Raw genomic sequence first — 24,036 nt, 5'->3', positions numbered from 1 at the left:
TACGTGCGTCCTTAACTCACACCACTGCTCAAAACTGTCACACCCACTGACATCCTGTCTCACGGGCATCACGCGTGTGTGTGCGCAAGCGCGTGCACACACACACACCCTCATTCACAAAAAGGACTCATTTAGTTCTTTAGGGTGGTAGGTGGTGATTGAGACATTTAGGGCCTGCACTTCAGTGACTCTGCCAAAAAAAATGTCAGTGCCAGTGCCCTGCTGACAAGCTCTGCTAGCTATAGAAGACCACTGCCAGTTTGGGAATATCCAGATGAGGGGCATCTGAGACTTGCTCTCCACTCCCAACCCAAACTGCCATACAGGCTCAAGGGGGAAAAGCTCAAACTATAGGTCAGAATCTCAGTTTAGCCACTTTCTAGCTGGAAGTCTTTTACAAGTTATTTATCTTCTCAATTTCCTTATCTGCAAACTAAGAATAAGAATACCTACTTCAGTGGGCTGTGAGATTAAAAATAAAATATGCCTGGGGCACCTGGCTGAACACGGGAATCTTGATCTTGAGGTTGTGAGTTCAAGCCCCACATTGGGCAGAGAGATTACTTACTAAATAAATAAATAAATAAATAAATAAATAAATATTTAGTCAAGACTGCACAGACTTTTTTCCCCTCTATCTCCTCACTCCTCCCTCTTCTCTTGGCCATTCACATGCAAAGTTCCTGGTGCAGCAGTCTGAGGGAAGAGCCCAGGACTGGCCTAAAGGAGCCCACAATCCCATTGTGTGAAGAAACTATTTCCCTGGCAGTCAACTGGCTTAGGTTGAACATATTCCATATTCCTGATTTCTGCGTAGTTTGGAGGCTTAGAATTTTTTAGTGGGTTTTAAGATTGCTACTCACTACCTTTCACTGAGCATTAATATACCTTTCTGGGTAATTTCCAGCCCAAATCTAGGAAGTAAGTACAACCTGACTTTACATTTTCTCCCCTTAACTTTATTTTTTAAGTTTATTTATTTATTTTGAGGGGGGAGGGGCAGAGAGAGGGAGAGAGAAAATCCTAAACAGGCTCTCTGTTCTGCCAGCACAGAGCCCAATGCGGGCCCTATGCGGGCCTCGACCTCATGAACCATGAGGTTGTGGCCTGAGCTGAAACCAAGAGTCAGAAGCTTAACTGCCTGAGCCACCCAGGCCCCCTGGCTTTCCATTTTCAAAATGTTTTCTTTTGTATGTCATTTGTTTGGTGATTTTATTTTATTTTAAAGTAGCAGTTTCTGGGGTGCCTGGGTGTCTCAGTCGGTTGAGCGTCTGACTTTGGCTCAGGTCATATCTCACAGTTGACGAGTTCGAGCCCCGCGTCGGGCTCTGTGCTGACAGCTCAGAGCCTGAAGCCTGCTTTTGATTCCGTGTCTGCCTCTCCCCTGCTCATGCTCTCTGTCTCAAAAATAAAGATAAACATTAAAAAAAAAAATTAAAGTAGCAGTTTCCTCCTTTGTTTGAATAGTCTTATTCAGAGCCCTAATATGTAAGAGACAAATGTGGTCCTTGCTTTGGTTGGAGACAGCCTGAAAACCAGTCTCTACTCTCACCTTCCATACACACCGCCTCTCCATCAGTACCTGGCCAGAGAACACCACCCGTGCACCTACATTTCTGATTCCTGTACATTCATCCTAACCACTCCCTAACTGACCAGGCTGTGAGAATACAGCCTGGCCATGTCCTCTGTTACTTCAGTCTATTAATCAGAATCTTTCACAAGCTTTTCATCCTCTCCTTAATGTTGGGGGACTCCAAATATCTCTCCTCTCTTCTTGCTCGCCTCCTTCTCTGTTCTCACCCACTTCCTTGGCCTCTAACATTTTTTTTTTTTTTTATTTGAGAGAGCATGCATGAGTAGGGGAGAGGGGGAGGGAGAGAGAGAGAGGGAGAGAGTCTCAAGCAGGCTCCATGCTCACCACGGAGCCTGACACAGGGCTCAATGCAAGGCTTGATCCCATGACTCTGAGATCATGACCTGAGCTGAAATCAAGAGTTGAATGCTCGACTGACTGAGCCACCCAGGCGCCCCAAGGCCTCTAGCTTTTATCTCGACTAAGCCCCCAATTGGCATCTCCAGCCTAACATCTCTCCTGAACGTCAGTCAGACTCCATTAGTCCATTGGCTGATGACCAAAGAATAGGTATTCATTCAAGGTCAAGGAAGCAACAGACCCCTCAGGATGAAATGGCTGACCTAGGCCCAACTGAGCACCTGGTCAGTTTTGAAGCTTTAGACAAGTACATTAGCTTAGAGAAATAGCCACGTTCTGATGTGGGGCTAGGGGTGGAAGGAAGTGACCCTGGAGTTGGGAGAGGCACTGTGCCTTCTTTGATTACCTTCTATGTGCCTCTCACTGTCTTGCTTTCCTACTTTCATCTCCATCTTAGCCCTAACAACCATCAGGAACATATTACCCTGACCTGTTGAAAAGGGATCACCACTCCCAATCTCCATCCAACACTCCTGGCTGGGATTCTGGTGTAGCTGGCTAGCTATGTCCGCATTGGCCTTAGCCAGAAAAAACGTGGGTATTTAAGACTCCAGTATGCCAGCATAACTTAAGGAGAAGTTGAATTACTATGCTGTACACCTGACATTAATGTAACATGATGTGTCTGCTCTACTCAGATTTTAAAAAATAAAAAAATAAAAAGACTGCAGCATGCCAGATTTAGCTTAAAACATACAGATTTTTATAAGAGTGATGGTGGGGTGGAGGGAGAGTAAACACTTCAACAGATTTCTGAGTGCTATCCTTCTTTTTGTGGAGAAGACCCAGTCTTCTCTGTGGTCAGTTAAGAGCAGCGCAGTCCGCAACACTGGATAGTCACAACTGTTTTGATGGTAACCATAGGGCAGATACTCCCCAAGAGAAAATCAGGTTCCTGCCCTTGGTAAGAGAATGGTGGTCTGTGGGGAGTGACCAAGGCCTGAGACAAATCTAAGACCATGGCTGACAACTCTGGGACCTTGGTCGGTTTATTCCTCGACTCTGACTCACCCTGTCAGCTCCACATGGAGCAGCACAGAGGCCTTTAAGGCCTAGGGCTTGGCCTGGGAATTACAGGGGAAACCTGACCTGCTTTCTAAGTTGGGGGCCAAGTGGGGAAGGATGTGAGAGAATAAGGGGAAGTGGCAGCAGCTTGAAAGAAGAGACTTTTGAAAAGCGAAAACTAGGGATTGCAAGTGGGAGCTGACCCAACCAGAGAAGGGCCTGATGGTTTGTCTATAGGAATTCACACTGTCCATCAAAGAATAGCCCCTTAAGAGTTGGAGGGTCTGTAGTAGTGTCATCTAATGAGGCTTCTTCTTTTACAAAAGGAAGCTAGGAGCTGGTTGGGGTTGAGTGGTGAGGCCTCAAAACTACTAAAGAGTTCAGTCACTCTAGGAAGGTTTTCTTCCTGGCGCACCTCCCCCAAGGTCTCTGATGTGTGTTTCCATATGCGTGTCTGCTTGTGCCTAGAGAAGAGAGGCTTTAAGAGTGGGAATCTCGGGGCGCCTACGTGACTCAGTCGGTTAAGTGACTCCAGTAAGCCAGCATAACTCAGTCGGCCAACTTTGGCTCAGGTCATGATCTCACAGTTCAGGAGTTCAAGCCCTGTGTCAGGCTCTGTGCTGACAGCTCAGAGCCTGGAGCCTGCTTCAGATTCTGTCTCCCTCTCTCTCTGCCCCTCCCCCACTCATGCTCTGTCTCTCAAAATGGAATAAACGTTTAAAAAAAATTAAGAAAAAAGATTGGGAATCTTATATCCCTCAAACTACAATGCTGAATAGTCCAGTTGCCCAAGAACTGGTCCCACTCTGTCATTTACCTGCATGTGATGACATGGAAATGGACACTGGTAGGCCTCCTAAACTGAGGACCCTGGGGCACCCTTCACCTCAGATGTCCCATCTTAGCTGACAGGGACAGGATGGGGGACCATCGCTAGAGGGAGTAAGTTAGGTGAAAAAAAACAGCACTCAAATGGGAAGAAGCCTGAGTTGGCCTGAAATGCTCTCTCTCCCCTGAACACTTGATCTTATGTTCTCAACTGTACGGTCCAGGATTTGACAGCAGGTTCTCTTGCTTTGTTCACCAGTTCTCTCCGGTGTGAGAGCCTTAACTTCCTCAACAGATCCAAGCTCCTTCTCGGTCTCCCCTTCCCTTCCCTCTTGAAACACCTAGCACAGGTAGGCTCACATTGGGTAGTCACTCTCTTCACAATGGTAAAAGCTACAAGTAAACTACGGCAGTAGGGGAAAGCTATTGATCCCTTGCTTTCAGATTTAGGAAACACCAATTTGCTAACCTTCCTCAGAGTCAGGAACATGGACTAAGACAATGCTTCTGAAACCTGGCTCATCCTATCTTTCAATCACCTACAAGGCAGGACCCAGGAATCTGCATTTTTATGGAGTTCTTGCCAGTCATGACCTCACCAAGGCTCAGATGTGCGACTCATGTATAACTACTGAATTTGCAGAGCGGTCTGGTTACAGCCTCTTCAAACAAAAGACAGTTCAAGACTACCTCCTCCAGATCTCTTATCATTAATCCTGTTTCCTCCACATTTCCCTAAACCCCTCTGATTTCCCAGATTTCAAGTATCTCTGTTCACCTCTTATGTTTGCTTGCCCCCAAGAGAACAAAGACTCATCCAGGGAAAGGACTGGCTTAGTCTTTTATTCTACACTTCAGCTCATGATTGAAGTGAGAAAGTCAAGAAATATGGCAGGTCAGCAGATGGATCCTTACAGGGACTCTAGTAGGAGTGAACAGCAGGTCCTTTTGAGTCAGATGACCAGGATTCTTGATTGGCTAATTAAATTTTCCTGTGCCTCAGTTTTATTTTGGTCAATACCTACCTCAAAAGGTTGTTTTGAGGGTGGTGAATAACATCTAGAAAGCGCTTTGAATAGTTTGTGGAATAGAATTAAGGACCCAGTAAATGTTGGCTGCTATGACTTTTATTAAGAACATCCCAATATTTGCACACTCTCCAGGCCAGAACTGTCCCAACTGGGCAGGCTGTCACTGGTCAACAAGGAGTAGCTACATGGCACAGGGAGTGGTGCTACATGGACAAAGCTCCTGGTTCCATTCTAAGAGAGATGGAAGATCTTCCCACAAAGACCAGTGTATCCCTATACATGGTGTTTCCTTGGGAGGATGATCCCTTTGGTACTCTGGAGACCTCAGGACCTGACACCAGGAGGTTCTACCTGGGAGCATCAGTCCCCAACTCTGTTACCCAACATGCATCATGGGGCCAGGATCAACTACCTGGAATTTAAGAATGGTTTATGCTCTGCAAGGAGAGCTAAAAACAAAACAAAACAAAACAAAAACAAAAAAACAAAAAACCCTCTGGTTTCCTAGGTCAAAACACTATCTTGATCTTTGAAAGGGCAATTCGGTGAAGAGGCCAAAGTCTTTGTAAGCACACCAACCTGAGCTCCAGTTCCAGAGCAAATCACTGTAATCTTCTGGACCTTACCTTCCTCATCTATACAGAAATAGAAGGTAGTGAGAATAATAATCTCACTGGATTATTGCTAGGTTTGAATGAGGTGATGGGGGGAAAAGCACCGAGCATAAGAGATTGGCACCCAGCAAGCATTCAACTGGTGGTTCCCTTTGCCGGTCCAGAGCTAGGGCCATGGCCTATGGACAAGGTAGATGGCTCTGAGAACTGAGTCTCAGATTCCCAGGCCTCGGGTCCCTCCCTGCCTCCCCATCCCTCCCGGACCAGCTCTTGGACCCCCTCCTCACCTTCCCAGCCCCAGACTGCTACTAAATTGATGAAGCTAAAAGGGTTTGATCATGTCGGTATATTTATATGTAAATACAAAACTGTATCGCTATAAGATATTGAATATGAACATTTACAATTATTTTCTGAATCTGACTCAGTCCATTGACGTTAAATACAAAATGAAGAGATTGTAAAAATAAGAATATATACATTCAAAGAGCTTATTACAGTATAAAATTATTGAGGTCTGATCAGCTGCCAACCTCATCTGTGATGGGGGAAGGTTTAAGGGTTCCTGGGATTTTTCTCGGGAATGTGGAGTGTCGGGGACTCTTGATTCCATCCCTGGCACATCAGGCTGGGGAGGCCGGGAGCAGACAGGGACAGGTTGGGTGAACAGGGGGCAAACAGTGATTGCAGGGAACTGCCTCACCCAGCCAGGGGTCAAGCTTTTTATTGACACAGAACCCACCCAGCTTGAGCTCCAAAGTGTGGCAGGCTGCTAGGCAGGAAGAGATGGGCATTTGAGTGGACAGGGCCAAGTTGCGTAAGGAAAGGAACTTTCTAGAAAAGAAAAAGCTCACTCCCAAGGAGGGATTCTCATAGTTTCCTTTCTCCCACACCTAGGTTCCCTCTCTTTCCCTCTAAGACTTCGTACCAATTGCTCTTGGCTCTGACTGCTCAGTGAGTTCATTTCTACTCCCAGACCCCAAGCCCCAAGGGACAGTGAGAGGAAAGAGGGGTCTGGAATCACAGTGGAGGTCTATTCCTCAAATTGGCAAAGTAAACAAAGTAAAATCATCAGATAAGAGCAATTCATGCTGAGTTAAACCAGTGTCACCACAAACCAGAATTCTCGGCTGCAACAGGCAGTCTCCTGGAAAGAGATAAGTCATTATGTGAGAATGAAGGCCTGTGGCAGGAGCATGAAGAGTGGATGTGTGTGTCCTCTTCCACCACTCTGCGGTCTGACAGTAAGAGATATGATCCCCAACCCCAGCTAGTCCAGGATAAACAGTAGGGTCCAAGAAGCAAGCAGTCCTGAACTGCAACACGGAACCCCAGGAACGTCTACAAAGGAGTATCTCTGTGTATATGTATTTATAGAATACGACCATATTATCACATACAATATATATTATATACACACGTACATATGGACCCATACATGTAAGTGCGCACACATACACACACACAGAGAGAATGACAGAAAAGACTGGAATACACGCCCTAGGTATAAACGTGCTTGGCACTGGGGACGTTCTCTAAAGTATGTAACTTGGTCAAGCTCTCTGGGAAGGAGGGTGGATGCTCATACCAAACCTCCCCATCAAATCCTAGCAAAGGGAAGGAATGGGAAAGAGACCTCGAGAAGGAGAATGGCATTGGGAAAGGGGGGAGGGAGGTTCCTTCCCCACTTACCTCGGGGCCCCTGGCAAAAACCGATAGCCACAATTTGGTTTTAATAAGGCACAGTTCGATAGCAGGTGCTAGGAATTAAGAACACATTGCTGCTGGCCCTTTCTAGTGGCAACTTCACCACATCTATCTAGCCAAAGGGAAAGACTGCCTTGCGTGCACGAGTGCGCCAGGAGACACAAGTAAAAGGTTGGTCCATTGCTTCAGCGTAACTGGTGGCAACCTACAGGCTCAGCGGTGTCCAGGGTAGTTTAAGGAAGGATGGCCAGCAGGTAGGAGGATCGTGGGACAGTTACTGACCCTCCATGGCCAGGAGGTTGTGACTGGAGGGCACCATGCCCTCCCTCTCTGCGAACTCCAGGATTGCCTTGTAGCAAAAATAGTACTGCTCAGGGGTCTGGATGCTGAAGGCCCTCTGGGTCCTCATGCGGGACACTGTCTGGAACACATTAAGGGTGCCAAGCTCCTCCAGCTGTGCCAGGCAGATGTCCAGTGAACAGAAGGTACCTGAAGGAAGGAAAAAAGTGGTCACACCTGGTCTAGCTCTCCTGAATCCCTCCCTGTACCAAATGACCCAGGCAGGTTGGATGAATGAATTCAAAGGCAGGGTGCCTCATGGCAGGAAGCCAGCTGGCCTTAGGCCTGAAAGGATTCGAGGAGAAGGTCACTTTGGACTGTTGGGAGTCTAGAGAAGTGAGAAGGCCTCTTGTCTCTCAGGACAGTATGGAGGTAACAGGAAGAGTAGGTGGAAAGGTGACAGATAGGAACTGCCTGCTTTAATCTTAGCATTAAATGACAGCATTCCCACACCTGGCCCCTAATTTTCAGAGACTCCACAACTTTTCCACAGAGACCTAACACAAACCTATTCTTCCTGACTTTCTCCCAAAGGGACCTCTGAACTAGAAAGGCCAGCAGTCCCTGCCATGCACATCCCCTTAAGGCAAAAGCTGCTAACTAGCTCCAGAATGGAGAGCACAGCACAGGGTGGGGATGTCCTTAGGGAGGGGGATGGGAAAGAAGCAACAGCCCAGCTGCACTCCCTGGGACACCCAGGTGACAGTGATGGGGTCAGAAGACCATCATGCTGACGGGAGATATAAAGCATCAAACGCTAGGGGCCTGGCCTGTCAAGTGTATTCTGGCCAGTACAGCTGGCACCAGGGATACCAAACATACATAAGGAGGAACTTTCATGGCGATTCACCACCAATGGATCAAATTCTTGCAAATTGGCAGTAACAGCATTGTTATTACCCCCACCCTTACTGCCTCTGGAGCTGCTGCATCAGGTGCATTACCTGTCCTGCCAATGCCCGCACTGCAGTGGACCACAATGGGTGGCTCAGGGCACTGCCCTTTGGAGCGTGCACCCATGCTGCTGACGGCCAGCCTCTGCTGGTTCCTGACCACTCTTAAGAAGTCAATGAGAGAAGCTGCTGAGGAAGGGACACCATAGTCTGGCCAGCTCAGGAACTGAAAGTGGGTCACCTGGCGTTTCTGCCGTTCCTTGAATGGGAAAAGAAGCAAAAGTTAATGAGGTCATTTCTGCTTGCCCTGACTACCTTTGGCTTTTCTATATTCTCAACACCCTGGTATCCCCACCACCAAGGTTCCTGCCTACCACCCTTAACTTCTTCCACAATCGCTTCTCTACAAACCCAAAAGAAAGGTTAAGTGTCTGGAGAAGACACAATTCTCTATATTGGAGGATCCAGATTTCTTACAATTTTTATTCCTAAGTAATGCCACTGCTGGGTTGAGACAATATGGCTCTATTGGCTCTGAGCTGAATATCCTGATCTTGTTCCCAGAAAAATGAAAGTAACTTATAAGCTGCCTGGAATCCTGCCTATTCCCTCTGGAGATTTTCTTTACAGTAAAGGTTCTCCTCCAGCTTAAAAAAAGTGAGAAAATAGAAACTGGGATTTACCTCCGTGTTGTGAATTTCTAACGTTGTTTTCTTATAATGGTTCATGTTCTCCACGCCTAGATTGGTCACCGTGAGGAAGCCGAATCGGATCCGAGAGTCTCTTTCTAAAGGCCAGTACTGGCCACACTTTCTCCTGCCGCCCTCCTCAAAGCTGAAGACAACACATAGCAAGGTAAGCCTTCTGTCCTCCCTCTCCGCAGCAGTAAGCCCGCTGTCCCCATGATCTGCTGTACCCCTAGCAGCAATGTCATCTTTTGCATTGCTTCTAACCGGTATCTTGGCTTCTGGGCAGGAAAGGAAGAACACCTTCGTTCTAAACACATATAATGACAGCTAATTTTCTGCATGTACTCACTTAGCAGACATTTATTCAGTGCCTGCTACACCATTTGGCCCCTTTTCTGATACTTCTTGGTACTCTTCACACATCTGGGATAAATACTGGGTGAACAAAAAAAGACAGTAGAGGAAATGTGGTGGGCCAGACTGAACTCTCTGTCCTGTGTCTCAGCCACTGTTCATTCCCTTCCCCATTACGGGCCCTGGGCTGAGAGGAGTGGGAAAGGCACAGCTCCTGGGAGCCAGCATGAGGTTTGGGTAAAGGCCTAAAATCCACGTCACTGCCCTTTAGTGGCTCCAAAGTGCTCCATGGTGGTCCTTCTTCCACCACCATCTCTCCAGATCAAAGGCGGTTGTGACAGTGCCACGAGAAAGGGAACTGAGCAAACATTTTCATTAACCTTCTTCTCCTCATCTGAAATAGGTTATCGTTATCATAATGACAATGATGATACTAATGAATTTGTATCCTAAGGTTTTGGCAGATATGCAGACCAAAATTTCAAAAAGGTTCTTTGCATCAAGAGCTTCCCTGCCTGACCTATTATGTTTCATCTCTCTTTTTGCAATTCTCTTATAGGCAGAAATACAAATGAGCAGAAAAACGATCAAAAGTAGCAGGGAAGGGGAGAGCAGAGGGGAACTGGTAATTCAGAAGCCAGGAAGACAGCTGCCCTTTGGAAGTAGGGAGCAGATTAAAAGTGAATTACCCCACATTTCCCAGGACTTCCGTTAGTGGATGAGGCCAGGACCTTGGAATAGCCTATAACTGGCACAGGGTCACCAGAGCCATTGATTAAAGTTTTTTCAAGTTAGATCTATCAATCTCTACCATTCCCTGGCTATGTTAATTCTGGGTCCACTAAGAAAAAGCTAAAACATCTCAAACTCTTTGCCATGGCTTTTCTAATCCTCATTGTTCTAAAAGTTGAATCCCCTCTGGAATCCTCCATGCTTACAAACAGGGTGGGGGCAGAGTGCAGTTGGAAGAAAGAGGGCTCACCGGGTGGTCATGACAATCACCAGGACTTTTTGCTCCCATACCATGAGCCAGAAGTCACGATAGGTATTCTCCAAAGGGCCTGGAGTAGAAGAAGAAGACAAGGAACATAACTCTGGGAAGCCCTTCTTTCCTTCTCAGGCATTTCCGCTTTTCTCCCAACTAGTAACTCCCAAGTACAGACACCAGCTCCCTGCCCTTCTCACTACATCCCTGCTTTTCAGGGTGGTCCTTGAACCACTGGCACCAGCACTATATGCAAGAGTGTTAGAAATGTGCAATCTGGGGCTCTTGGGTCAGTTAAGCATCCAATTCTTGGTTTCCACTCAGATCATGATCTCGTGGTTTCAAGAGTCTGAACCCCACATTGGACTCTGCATAGGCAGCATGGAGCCTGCTAGGGATTCTCTCTCTCTCTCTCTCTCTCTCTCTCTGTCTCTCTCTTTCTCTCTCTCTCTCTCTCTTTGCCCTTTCTCCACTCACACTGTCTCTGTCTCTCTCAAATAAAACTAAAAAAAAAAAGAAAAGAAAAAATAAAGAAATGTGCAGTCTGCATTTTAACAAGATCCCAGTTGAAGCCGTAGGTAGGTTATAGTTTGAGAAATACTGTTACACACCCTCTCAAGAGCCTTACCATCAGGGCTTCAGCTGGCACATCCAGACAGATGGTATCTACTATGTACACACTTCTAGCTGCTTTCATCTCCCCTAAGCTTATAAACATCAGTAGCTTACTGAATCACTCCCCTTCCATATCCCATCATGGGTCTCCTCAGACCCAACATGCTTGCAATCCAATCTCTTCCTTCAAAATGAGCTTTCTCTCTCTACTTTCCCATGTCTGTTAACAGTACTGGCATTTGTAAATCACTCAGTTTTAAAAAGTCAACTCTGACTTATCCATTTCCTTTATCTCCCAGAGCAGCCACCAAGTCCTAGAGATTATCTGCCTTTGAATTGGTTTTGGTTTTTATCCTTCTGTCCCCATCTTGCTCTCCCGGCCCAACTTCACTGCCACACGGACCACATCATCTTTTGCCAAAGTTACTATATCATTCTGGTTTACCTTTCTGAATAGGACTCTTTCTCTCTCAGTCTATTCTGGATGCCCCTGCCAGTTGAATCTTTCTAAAAACTTCCTTCATCACAATATAGATAGCTCTTGATGGCACAGCTGGATCAAAACGGCTTAACCATTTAATTCACATGGTCTTACATTAGTCATTTTACTTTGTGAGAATTAAACTGTCTCGGCAAACATGGTACTAAGGGTAAGAGTCACGTTGTCAGGTTCCCTTTTTATTTTTATTTTTATTTTTATTTATTTATTTATTTTTTTTTTCAGGTTCCCTTTTTAGAGTTAGAACTTCACAGGGCTGAGCGCTCAGGGGAAACCTGGAAGATACCTGTGGGCCACCAGCTCCCTTTTAATCATGGAGCTAATCACTTGGGGTAATTCAATGTGTGATCCAACATCACCTAACCTCTTTGGGCTTCACTTTCCCGTGCTTTTTCCTCCTCTGCTTACAGGGAAGAAGGGCAATATTAAGGGCTAATTTTGTCCTGGAAGTGTGCTGGTTTCACTGCCACTTTTGCTCAAGCCTTTTAGCAGCATTAATGTTTCATGATACTAGAATTCCCTCTTGGCAGAAGTGGACACTGCCAAAAGCATATAAAGTCTTGGAAACAAGCTAAATGTCTACCAAGAGAGGATTAGTTAAATTATGGCCTATCCCCAATTTAAGCAGTCCATAAAGGTGATTTTGTAAGACCTGTTACTTTTGCTATGAAAAGGTATTCACAAGATACCATCAGATGAAAAAAGAGGTAATATATAGCAAGAGCCCATTTTGTTAGCTATTTTGTATGTCTGTATCTATTTGATCACACAGAAAACAGTTTGGAAGGAGGTGCGGCAAAATGTTAACATTATCTCTGAGTCTTAGTGTTATGATTGAATTTCATCCCATCTTCTAAATTTTCTACAATGCACTTCCATTACCATCAGATGCATGTGAAGCAGATACTAAGAACTCCCTTTCCCCATCTCTGACTCCTGGCCTTGTCCACATCCCGCTATTCTGCACCAAGCAGCACTCATATCCTTTATCTTCCACATTTACATCACTGGCAAAAATGGTGTTGCCAATCAGCGCACCTACAACCCAGATACTACTCAGACTCACGCTTGGCAAAGAAGGGTCAGAATTTCCTCCAAGGCATCAGAGATATTTAGAAGGGAAAACTGCACTTCCCAGATCAGTGGTTTATGCTGACATGGGTGAAACAATCCTCTGACTTGGCTTGCAAGGACTTTTGAATCAAACACACATACGTTCAAATCCGGGCTCTCCCACTTACTACGTGTGTGATCCAACATCACCTAACCTCTTTGGGCTTCAGTTTGTTCTTGGGTTAATAAACGTTCCTTGCAGAGTCTCTGTAATAATTGGATGAAGATTATATACCTAATATATAATAGATACTCTCAAGAGATGACAGACATTATTTGTAGAAATATTATTATTAATGATAATCAGAGGGGCACCTGGATGGCTCAGTTGGTTAAACATCTGATTTTGGCTCAGGTCATGATCTCACGGTTCCTGAGTTCGAGCCCCTCATCAGGCTCTCTGCTGTCAGCACAGAGCCTGCTTCAGATCCTCTGTTTCCATCTCTCTCTGCCCCTCCCCAACTCACGTGCACTCCCTCTCTCTCTCAAAAATAAATATACTAAAATAAAATAAAATAAAATAAAATTTTATAATCAGAATACTCAATATAGCCAAGAAAGTTAGCCAGGCAAATCAAATCAGCCTTCTCCACATCACAAGACCCCATTTTCCAGTCCTAAGAGAGTGCTGATTCTGTCCAAAGGTGATCTATGCTTGACTCAAAAAATCTCTCTCATACTCTTGGAGGAGTTTCTTCTGGACAAGTCCTTCAAAGCTGCCCTAAAGGATCCAATCCCTGCATAAATTACAACTCTAAGCAGTGGCTTTGCCTCATAAATCCGAGAAGGAAGCATTCTGAGGCACCCTAGAGCCAATCCTCACCCTCCATAAGTCCAACCATGCCAAGGCCATCTTCCTCAACAAAGCCCCCACTTTCAGGCAGATCACATCATATCCTGTATACCAAAAATCTTTCCTGATAATTCTCATTTCTTCTTAGGGTCTTGAAAGGATTCCTTTTGGAGGGAGTGGTCCCTTCTAGGGGGAAAATATAAACCTGTGACCATCAGACCAATTAACAATGTACCAAGAATCCATTTTTTTCTCCCTCAACTTTTACTTTGAAAAATTTGAAACTGATGAAAAGTTGGAAGAATACTACAATGTACTCATATATTCTTTAGCTAGAAAGCTATCATTTTTAGCTATCATTATAAGACATTTGTTTGTATATACATACACAAGAATATTTTTTAACAGAACTATTTAAAAGTTAGTTCCAGACATTATGACATTTTATTCCTAAATATTTAGGCACTTATTTAGAATAACAAAGACATTCTCCTATACCATTACAATAACAATACCATTAATCACACTGAAAGCAATTAAACACTGATACAATAATATTATCTAATACACAGTCTCCAATTGTCTCAAGTTTGTCCTTAATAGCTTTTTTCTCTAAACTGAGGTTCCAATCATGGGAATGTGCTTTTGATTATCCTATCTCTTTAGTCTCCTTTAACCTAGAGCAGTTTCCTGCCTTTATTTTTCATGGCATTAACTTTGCAGGGTCTAAGCCAGTTTTCTTCTAGTATGTCCCACCGGATTTGTCTGGTTTATTTTTCATGATCAGGTTTAGACTTAAAAACTGGCCACAAACAATACAAGTTATGTTGTACAGTTCTCACTGTATCACAACAGAGGCATAATATCTATTACTGGTGATATTAAGTATGATCACTTGGTTAAAGAGGTAATTGCCAGATCTCTTGCTGGCCATGGTCAGCGATGGTCAAAGGGCCTAAAGCCCATAGGGTGTCTGTTACATGCTCCTGTGTTATGATCTCTTCCCACCCTCTTTGAAGGCAACTTGGTATTCTCCTTGAGATGGCAGAGGCCAGGTCAGGAGTAGTACTGGGGCCCAAAGGAGCATTTATAGAAACTCTATCTGAAATCTTCTTAGAGTCCAGTACTTCATAGTCAACTAGTATAGACTATCCATGTCAGAAGACTGCTGGGTGCTCTCTGATGGCACAGGGGCCAGCAAAAGTCTCTTAGGACAGCAACACCCTTTCACAGATTGGACTGAATCTCTGAGAAGTCCCACTGCTGTTTCTGGCCTCCTGGACACAAACAGCATCTCACTGGCCACTGAGTTCTGGTGTCCCATTCCCCTGGGTTGGTAATACACAATCCAAAAACTTGTGGCAGTGTTATATTCAAATCTCCAGTTTATCTCTGCAGCGAGTTTCCAAGCATATCTGGTACAGAAACTCTATACCTCTCCTCTGCCTTCCTGAATAACCCTCAGTCTTTATGAAAGGCCGGGAGCTAGTGGCCACAACATCACCTCAAATGATCATTTCCTTTAAAAACCATGCAATCATCTGGTGCAAGAAATCACAGGTAGATGACAAAAAACCAACTTTGAGGGGCAGACTAACTTACCTTGTGTACCAATGTAAGCATTCTTCTGCTTGTAGCCATCCATGAAACTGGCATTGATGTAATCTGTCTAATGATAAAAAGGAAATATCATTGCAGCTGTGTGGAATATACCATTTGGATGGGAAAATTATATACTAGGTAAATAAAACCCAACGTGTAGATATTCTCTTTTTGTCAGGCAGAAAGTGAGGAAAGCGTCAGTTCAAAACTTAACTTCTACAGATGTTACTGGAACAAATGGATACCCACATGCAGGAGAAAAAAAAAAAAAATCAAGCTGGCTTGTTCCTCACACTATACACAAAAACTAACTCAAAACAGATTACCTAATGTAAGAGCTAAAATTACAAAACTCTTAGGAGAAAACATAGGGTTAAATCTTTGTGACCTTGGGTTAGGCAAAACCTTCTTAGCCATGACACCAAAAATACAAGCAACAAAAGAAAACCAGATACACTGAACTACATTAAAATGGAAAACTTTTGTGCTTCAAAGGACACCATCAAGAAAGTAAAAAAGGGGCACCTGGGTGACTCAGTTGGTTGAGTATCTGATTCTTGGTTTCAAGCTTAGGTCATGATCTAGCAGCTTAGCTTACAGGTTCGAGACCCTCGTCGGGCTCTGCACCGACAGTGGGAAGCCTGCTTGGGATTCTTTCTCTCCTCTTTCTCTGCCCTTCCCCTGCTCATGCTCTCTCTCTCTCTCTCTCAAGATAAATAAATAAACTTAAGAAAAAAGAGTGAAAAAACCCCACACAATGCACATATTTGATAAGGGACTTGTATATAGAATATATAGAGAGCCTTCACAATTCAATATTAAAAAGACAACCCAATTTTATTTTTATTTTTTTAAATGTTTATTTATTTATGAGAGAGAGAGAGAGACAGAGCACCAGTGGGGGAGGGTCAGAGAGAGAGGGAGACACAGAATCCAAAGCAGGCTCCAGACTCTGAGCTGTCAGCAATGCCCCAATGCGGGGCTCAAACTCATGAACTGTGAGATCATGACCTGAGCTGAAGTCGGACGCTCAAGCAACTGAGCCACCAGGCGCCCATGACAACCCAATTTTAAAATGGGCAAAGGATCAGAACAGCCATTTCTCTAAAGATACACAAATGGCAATAAGCACAAGAAAAGATGCTCAACATTATGAGCCCTCAGGGAAATGCAAATCAAAACCACAATAAGTGGGGCGCCTGGGTGGCTGAGTCAGTTAAGCATCCAACTCTTGATCTCAGCTCAGGTCTTGATCTCAGGATCATGAGTTCAAGCCCCACATTGGGCTCCACACTGGGCATGGAACCTACTTTAAAACAAAAAACAAAACACAATGAGATACCACTTCATACCCAATAGGATGCCTACAGGTACAAGTGGATAATAACAAATGTAGGCAAGGATGGTGCAAAAACTGGAACCCTCATATGCCCCTACTGGGAATATAAAATGGTGCAGTCATGTTGGAAAACAGTCCAGCGGTTCTTCCAAAGCTTAAACACAGAGTTACCAAATGACCCAGCAATTCCACTCCTGAGGGAAATGAAAACATATGTCCACAGAAAAACTTACACAAATATTCATAACAGCATTATTCATAATAGCCAAAAAACGGTATTCACCTGCTGAATGTATAAATAAAAGTGGCATATCCATACGACGGAGTATTATTTAGCAATAAATGGAGTGAAGTACTGCTACATGCTACAACACAGATGAACCTTGAAAACATGCTGAATTAAGAAGCCAGACACAAAAGGCCACATATTGTAAGATTCCATTGATATGAAATGTCCAAAACAAGCAAATCTCTAGAGACAGAAAGTAGACAAATTGTGGGGGAAAGGGGTGTGACTGCCAAGGGTGTGGAGTTTCTTTTTCAGGTGATAAAAATGTTCTAAGGTTGATTGCAGTGGTTGCCCAACTCTGTGAATGTAAGAAAAACCACTGAATTATACACTTTAAGTGGGTAAATTGTATGGTATGTGAATTACATCTCAACAAAGATGTTAACTACCGAAAAAGGAGTCCATTAAGATTTGTAGCACTGGTTCAAAACCAAAAGGGAGGCAAGCCAAGCAACCTGAGTAGGATCATCCTGTCCATGCTGCCACACACAAAAGGCAAAGCATGACTGGAGAAGGAAGAAAGCTATACCTCATATCCAGGACCATCAACAGCATGGGCCAAACACCCAGACTCCTTTACTACCTGAATTAACACAAAGCAATAGCCAGACAAATTCAGAGGCGTCTCAATGAACAGCTCTTGACTCAACTCTCTTCTGGGGGCCTTCTCTAATCTCCCAGTGTTTTCAGTCTTATTTACTTCCACATCATTAGCTATCAGGGAAATTAAATAGGATTTAGTCTTTATTATTTTTATTATATCTTCTCACAAGATCTCTGCCAATGTCCTTTAATCCAAGCTGATAAAAGAGAAACACGGATGAAGCTACAGTGTCAAGTTTTGGTATAACTAGTTGAGGGGATCTACCAGTTACGATGAATAGCAGAGGGTGTGAAGGGATATAGGAGGACAAAAGGAAAAAAGTCCAATGTTAACCTAGAGAAAGCACATACTCCACTCTACTCTGGAGAGGTCGGAGTGACTCCCCAATCCATCACTTTTTCTCCACTGGGTTCCACCACTTGGAAACCAGTCTGAATTGTCAGTATCCACAGCCACCTTGAGAAGACATCTCCATCTCATGGTCGTTACTTGAGTATGTGTCTGTTAGGCAGCCAGTCTACCTCGTCCTCCCACAAATTATTTAGTCAAGAGTTTCCCGCTTTCTCCTTTCACAGCAGTTGATTTTGACCTCATACTACTAGTGTGTTCTACTCTGACTGAGACATCTTCACTGAGCTAAGAGACCATTCGCAGCAGACCCAGCAAGCTAAAAGCCTCACTCACTCCCAACCAGACTTGCTCAATCCAGGGCCCACCACAGTCAGTCAAAGCTATCCTCTGCCCAGCCTGGCACGTTCAAGTGGTACACCCTGCAGGACCCAAGTGAGAAGGCACAGAAAGTACAAAGGATTTACCTGGTACATGCCAATCAACACTATTCTATAAGTAATATATGGTATATAGTATTATATATTATATATATATCACATATATATATACTATATATATATATATATGTGATATATATATATACACACACTTACACACACACACACACACACACACACACACATATACATACGGCTGTTACTTTTGGAACTTCATGCTTTGAAAAGAAATATCACCTCTTTAAAGGAAACTTACTATTTCTTTATAACCAAGGAAACCAGCTTTCAGTAAGTATCCTTGTCTCTGAGAGTACTAGGAATTGATATCAGTAATTTCAGAAGAATCATCAGAAATTAAACCTGAAAATGACCTCAGAGATAAAGTAGAGATTTTGGGGCAAACTGAAATAGCAGAGAGAACCAAACTAAGTACACTTGTTATGGGCCATGTTCAATAGAAACTATGACTAATAGCTTTATAATTCTAGAAGCAAATCCGGTGAACAATTCACTCATAAACCTGAATCCTGAATCCTCCATTTACTGTGGAAATAAAGCTGTTGCCAATGTTTGCAGTAATTAAAGGAGCATAACTCAAGTGATGATCTTCAGATTAATTACAGGATGACTAGAATAGTCTGCTGGTATACTGGGATTCACTCATTCATTCACAAATAATTTACTGAAGGTCTGATATGTACTGTTCTAGGTACTAAAGATGGAGCAGTCAAGAAGACAGGTAAATACAGATATCTGACTCAAGATCCTCAGCTCAACCATCATACTCTTACTCCTTTAGAGCATATATTATCATGATCTCAATAATAGTGATGAACTTGCTCTAAGTCAGCCAGGCTCTGAGCTAATGTTCCTGCAAGAAAACCCTTTGTAAGGGTCCTGGACAGGGTTATGAATTCAGTTTATGTGCTTGAAACAGTAGGGTCAAAAGAGATAAAAAACCATGATGATAGGGTCTCAACCCACGTATCATATATGCCCAAATACAAGGCAATGATTTTACCAAAAATTATCCCCCAGAAAAAAGAGAGGGGATATAATAAGACCCTATAATGTATGTCATGTTAAAGGGGCACTATCTGAATTCCTTTGCTTTGAACAACAAGCTCAATCAACGCTGGGTTTTTTTAAGTAATGTCTACGCTCAATGTGGGGCTCAAACTTATAACCCTGAGATCAAGAGTCGCATGCTCTACCAACTGAGCCAGCCAGGCACCCCTCAAAGGTGTTTTTTTTTTTTTTTTAATACATATGGAGGGCACTAGACAGAATTGGTATATCAGAAGAAAAAAGAAGAAATGTAACACATATTTAGTCATTGACCTCAAAATTCTAAGTGTTGGATGTTGCTGTAACTAATTATATTAAAAAAGACTTTTAAGGGGCACCTAGGTGGCTCAGTCGGTTGAGCGTCCCACTTTGGCTCAGGTCATGATCTCACGGCTTGTGGGTTTGAGCCCCACGTAGAGCTTTGTGCTGACGGCTCAGGGCCGGAAGCTGCTTTGGATTCTGTGTTTCCCCTCTGCCTGGCCCTCCCCTGCTCACACTCTTATCTCTCTCAAAAATAAATAATAAAACATTAAAAAAAAAAAAGACTTTTAAGGGGCATGTCAGCACAGAGCCCATTTCAGATCTTCTGTCTCCCCTCTCTCTGCCCTTCCCTTGCTAGCATGCTCTGTCTCTCTCTCAAAAATAAACATTAAGGGGTGTCTGGGTAGCTCAGTCGTTTACGCATCCAACTTCAGCTCAGGTCATGATCTCACATTCATGGGTTTGAGCCCCGCTCTGGGCTCTGGGCTGACAGCTCACAGCCTGGAGCCTACTTCATATTCTGTGTCTCCTTCTCTCCCTGTCCCTCCCCTGCTCATGCTCTGTCCCTCAAAAACAAATTTAAAAAATAATAAAGATTTAAAAAAGGAGGACTTTAAAAAAGAATAAGTAAATGATTATACTACAGAGAATGCATAAGATATAGGATAAATGAAAAAGAAAAACCTGTATTAGTGTTATGCTAATAGGTTTTTCTGGCTTAGGATAAACTTTTCAGTGACAATACCATACACTTAAAAGGAAATAAAAATTCTATGTGCTCTGGAAAACTGTGTTAGATTGGCTCAGGAAGTAGCTCAAATGAGGACAAAGCACTGATGTTAAAGGTGCACTTGAAGAGTTTCACTAAGTATCTATATTAGTATATTATAAGTGTGATTTTTAAAATGAACAGATATGATCAAATTAACACATTAAATAATATAATTAATTAACCACTTCAAATCTATCCCTAGATATTTACGTATACACTAGTTGTCCAAAATTATTTTCATATCTTCTAGATGGAAAAATCACTTACAATTAGAGGCGCCTTGTATTGATACATGTATACACTCACTAACATGGTAGACAACAGAACTCTCATTTTACAACAAGTAAAAGGAGAAATCATTGAACATTTATCAAGCACCTACAATATACCAGACCTTGCCCTATCAGCATCTACATAAATTTTCCATTTAATTTCTGCTTAGTATTGTGAGATGGGTTGATAGGTAACAGACTAGTATATGGCAAAGTTAAAACTCACATCTGATCTCTCTGGCTTAGAGTCTATGTTCTTTCTGCTATGGTATCAGTAAGCCTCACTTTGGAAAGTTTCCCTCAGTGCTCCTGAAAGACAGCATTTATCTGACTACCTGAGTATAGCCACTTCGTTTTGTCAACTTCACTCTTGTTTGGTCCAGGCAGGGCACATCCCCATAGCGGTTCTTCTCTAGGTTTCCTGGAGACCTGCAGAAAATGAAACAGACAAACTAAAACAAAGACAGAGAAAAGGTGGAAGCAGCGTGTATGTGTGCGTACGAAGTGTGGCAGTGCAAAGGTGGATGTCAGTCACTGTTGGCGGTGGAGACTTGGATCTGTTCATTGCCTAGCCTATCCATAGTCCATATCATTCAACCTTTTTAATGATATGTATGTATTCCTGTGGAAATAAAGATATTTCCATTCGAAAGAGAAAAGGAGAGGGAAATAGGGGTACAGCACCCCCCCAAAAAATCCAGCTGCTAATAAACCTAAGTCCAGTTTAACATGGTAGGTTGACAACATATGTTTGACTCCACTCCATCTAGTAGCCTCACTAAAATGACAATAAAGGCACTAATCGGTACAAATCCCAAAAGTGACGGCAGAGACATCAGCAGACAAAGAGTGAAATCTATTTTGGCAGAGAGAAAACAGATGGAAAAATTTGGGCTGACTTCAGCCAAACAAATGCAGAAAAATAGGACCCACAGCGGTATCTACAGAGAGACACAATGGCTCACTCTCATAACTCCCACACCTTGGAAGGCAACGTGAGGCACAGGGCTAAAAACAGAGGAATAAATGAAAAGCTGAATTATAGAAAATGAGAATCCCCTGCCCTCATCTCCCTGTCCTCTCCCGTCTTACACTTATATCCTAGCTTGGACCCTACAGGCAAGAGAGTGGAGAATTCCTCTCTGGAGTAAGTGAATTCTATCATCTGGAATACACCAACAACTAGCTAGCTGATTAGTTAAACTTGAAGATCACCCATGCAAACAGCATTTCCAAGCAGGGTTTAAGGACTCCACTCCTAAGTATAGAGTACTTACAGCCAAGAACCTCCATGTACTTACAGAAAGCTCCAACACAAAAAAAGAGACCAGTCAAACACATGGCAGGGAAAAAGCACAAAAGAGAATCATTAACAGCAAATAAGTTCTAAAAGGCTATAATTAACACCCTCAGAGAGAAAAAGATACTGTATGTATGAAAATAAGAAAGGGATGCTATGAGAAAGGAACAGAGAAGAAAAGCTCTTAGAAAATAAAAATGGTATCCAAAATATAAAACTTTAATAGAAGAGATGAAAGAGAAAGTTGAAGAAATTTTCCAGAATAAAACAAAAATTCAAAGTGATAAAAAATATGAGAAAATTTTAGTCAAATAAGACAATCATTCTAGGGCAGGAGTCAGCAAAGTATGGCCTGGCCAACCTGTTTTTGTAAATAGAAGTTTTGCTGGAACACAACCAAGCCTGTCAGTTCAGTACTAGCAGAGATTATTATACTTGCAACAAAGATTGTAAGGCCCAAAAGCCTAAAATGTTTACTATTTTGCCTTTCAAGAGAAAGTTTGTCAATCTCTGCTCTGGGAGATCCAACCAGGCTGATAGAAATATTCCAGAAGTAAAGAACTGATACAGTACAAGAAAAGAAAGAAAGAAAAAGAGCTAATATAAAAAAAAAACAAATAGTCCTACGACTAAAGAACACAAGCCTTCAGGTGAAAGAACCTATCAAGCACCCAACAAAATGAATGAAAAAAAAAAAGGGACCCACACCAAGCAAGGCATATCATTGTGAAATTTCTAAATGGAAAGATAGAGATTATCTAAAAATGTCCAAAAAGACTTGAGAAGGCTTAAGAATAAAATCAGATGATTTAGTAGCATTGCTACCAAATACAGAGGGATTGTTTTAAAAATTCTGTTAAACCTAACCAAAGATATAAAAGATCTGTATGCTGAAAACTATAGAAAGCTTATGAAGGAAATTGAAGATACAAAGAAATGGAAAAACATTCCGTGCTCATGGACTGGAAGAATATATATTGTTAAAATGCCAATACTACCCAAAGCTATCTACACATTCAATGCAATCCCAATCAAAATTGCACCAGCATTCTTCTCGAAGCTAGAACAAGCAATCCTAAAATTTGTATGGAATCACAAAAGACCCCGAATAGCCAAAGTAATATTGAAGAAGAAAACCAAAGCGGGAGGCATCACAATCCCAGACTTTAGCCTCTACTACAAATCTGTAATCATCAAGACAGCATGGTATTGGCACAAAAACAGACGCATAGACCAATGGAATAGAGACTCCAGAATTGGACCCAAAAAGTATGGCCAACTAATCTGACAAAGCAGGAAAGAATATCCAATGGAAAAGACAGTCTCTTTAACAAATGGTGCTGGGATAACTGGACAGCAACATGCAGAAGAAGGAAACTAGACCGCTTTCTTATACCATTCACAAAAATAAACTCAAAATGGATAAAGGACCTGAATGTGAGACAGGAAACCATCAAAATCCTAGAGGAGAAAGCAGGAAAAAAACCTCTCTGACCTCAGCCACACAATTTCTTACTTGACACATCTCCAAAGGCAAGGGAATTAAAAGCAAAAATGAACTATGGGGACCTCATGAAGATAAAAAGCTTCTGCACTGCAAAGGAAACAATCAACAAAACTAAAAGGCAACCAGCGGAATGGGAAAAGATATTTGCAAATGACATATCAGACAAAGGGCTAGTATCCAAAATCTATAAAGAACTCACCAAACTCCACACCCAAAAAACAAATAATCCAGTGAAGAAATGGGCAGAAAACATGAATAGACACTTCTCTAAAGACGACATCCAGATGGCCAACAGGCACATGAAAAGATGTTCAACGTCACTCCTCATCAGGGAAATACAAATCAAAACCACACTGAAATACCACCTCACGCCAGTCAGAGTAGCTAAAATGAACAAATCAGGAGACTACAGATGTTGGCGAGGATGTGGAGAAACAGGAACCCTCTTGCACTGTTGGTGGGAATGCAAACTGGTGCAGCTGCTCTGGAAAACAGTGTGGAGGTTCCTCAAAAAATTAAAAATACACCTACCCTATGACCCAGCAATAGCACTGCTAGGAATTTACCCAAGGGATACAGGAGTGCTGATGCATAGGGGCACATGTACCCCAATGTTTATAGCAGCACTTTCAACAATAGCCGAATTATGGAAAGAGCCTAAATGTCCATCAACTGATGAATGGATAAAGAAATTGTGGTTTATATACACAATGGAATACTACTTGGCAATGAGAAAGAATGAAATATGGCCTTTTGTAACAACGTGGATGGAA

At 42.9% G+C, this 24,036-nt stretch overlaps 1 protein-coding gene across 3 annotated transcripts in view; it reads right to left on the bottom strand.

Annotated features, from left to right (window-relative positions):
* Positions 1–6,828: 6,828 nt before the first annotated feature.
* PTPN9 (protein tyrosine phosphatase non-receptor type 9) overlaps positions 6,829–24,036 on the bottom strand; it is a 79,955-nt gene continuing 62,747 nt past the window's right edge. For all 3 annotated transcript variants that reach the window (XM_047862540.1, XM_047862536.1, XM_047862537.1), the window contains 6 exons: positions 20,792–20,885; positions 15,064–15,130; positions 10,439–10,517; positions 9,097–9,247; positions 8,465–8,672; positions 6,829–7,670 (listed from right to left, as the gene is read on the bottom strand). In XM_047862540.1, the coding sequence (XP_047718496.1) occupies positions 7,456–7,670; positions 8,465–8,672; positions 9,097–9,247; positions 10,439–10,517; positions 15,064–15,130; positions 20,792–20,885 (814 nt within the window). In that variant the 3' untranslated portion in view covers positions 6,829–7,455. The remainder of the gene's footprint in view (positions 7,671–8,464; positions 8,673–9,096; positions 9,248–10,438; positions 10,518–15,063; positions 15,131–20,791; positions 20,886–24,036) is intronic.

Source organism: Prionailurus viverrinus, chromosome B3, assembly GCF_022837055.1.
Source record: "Prionailurus viverrinus isolate Anna chromosome B3, UM_Priviv_1.0, whole genome shotgun sequence".
NCBI lineage: Eukaryota > Metazoa > Chordata > Mammalia > Carnivora > Felidae > Prionailurus > Prionailurus viverrinus.
Note: the sequence above shows the minus strand (reverse complement) of the source record. Positions and strands in the feature narration are given on the sequence as shown.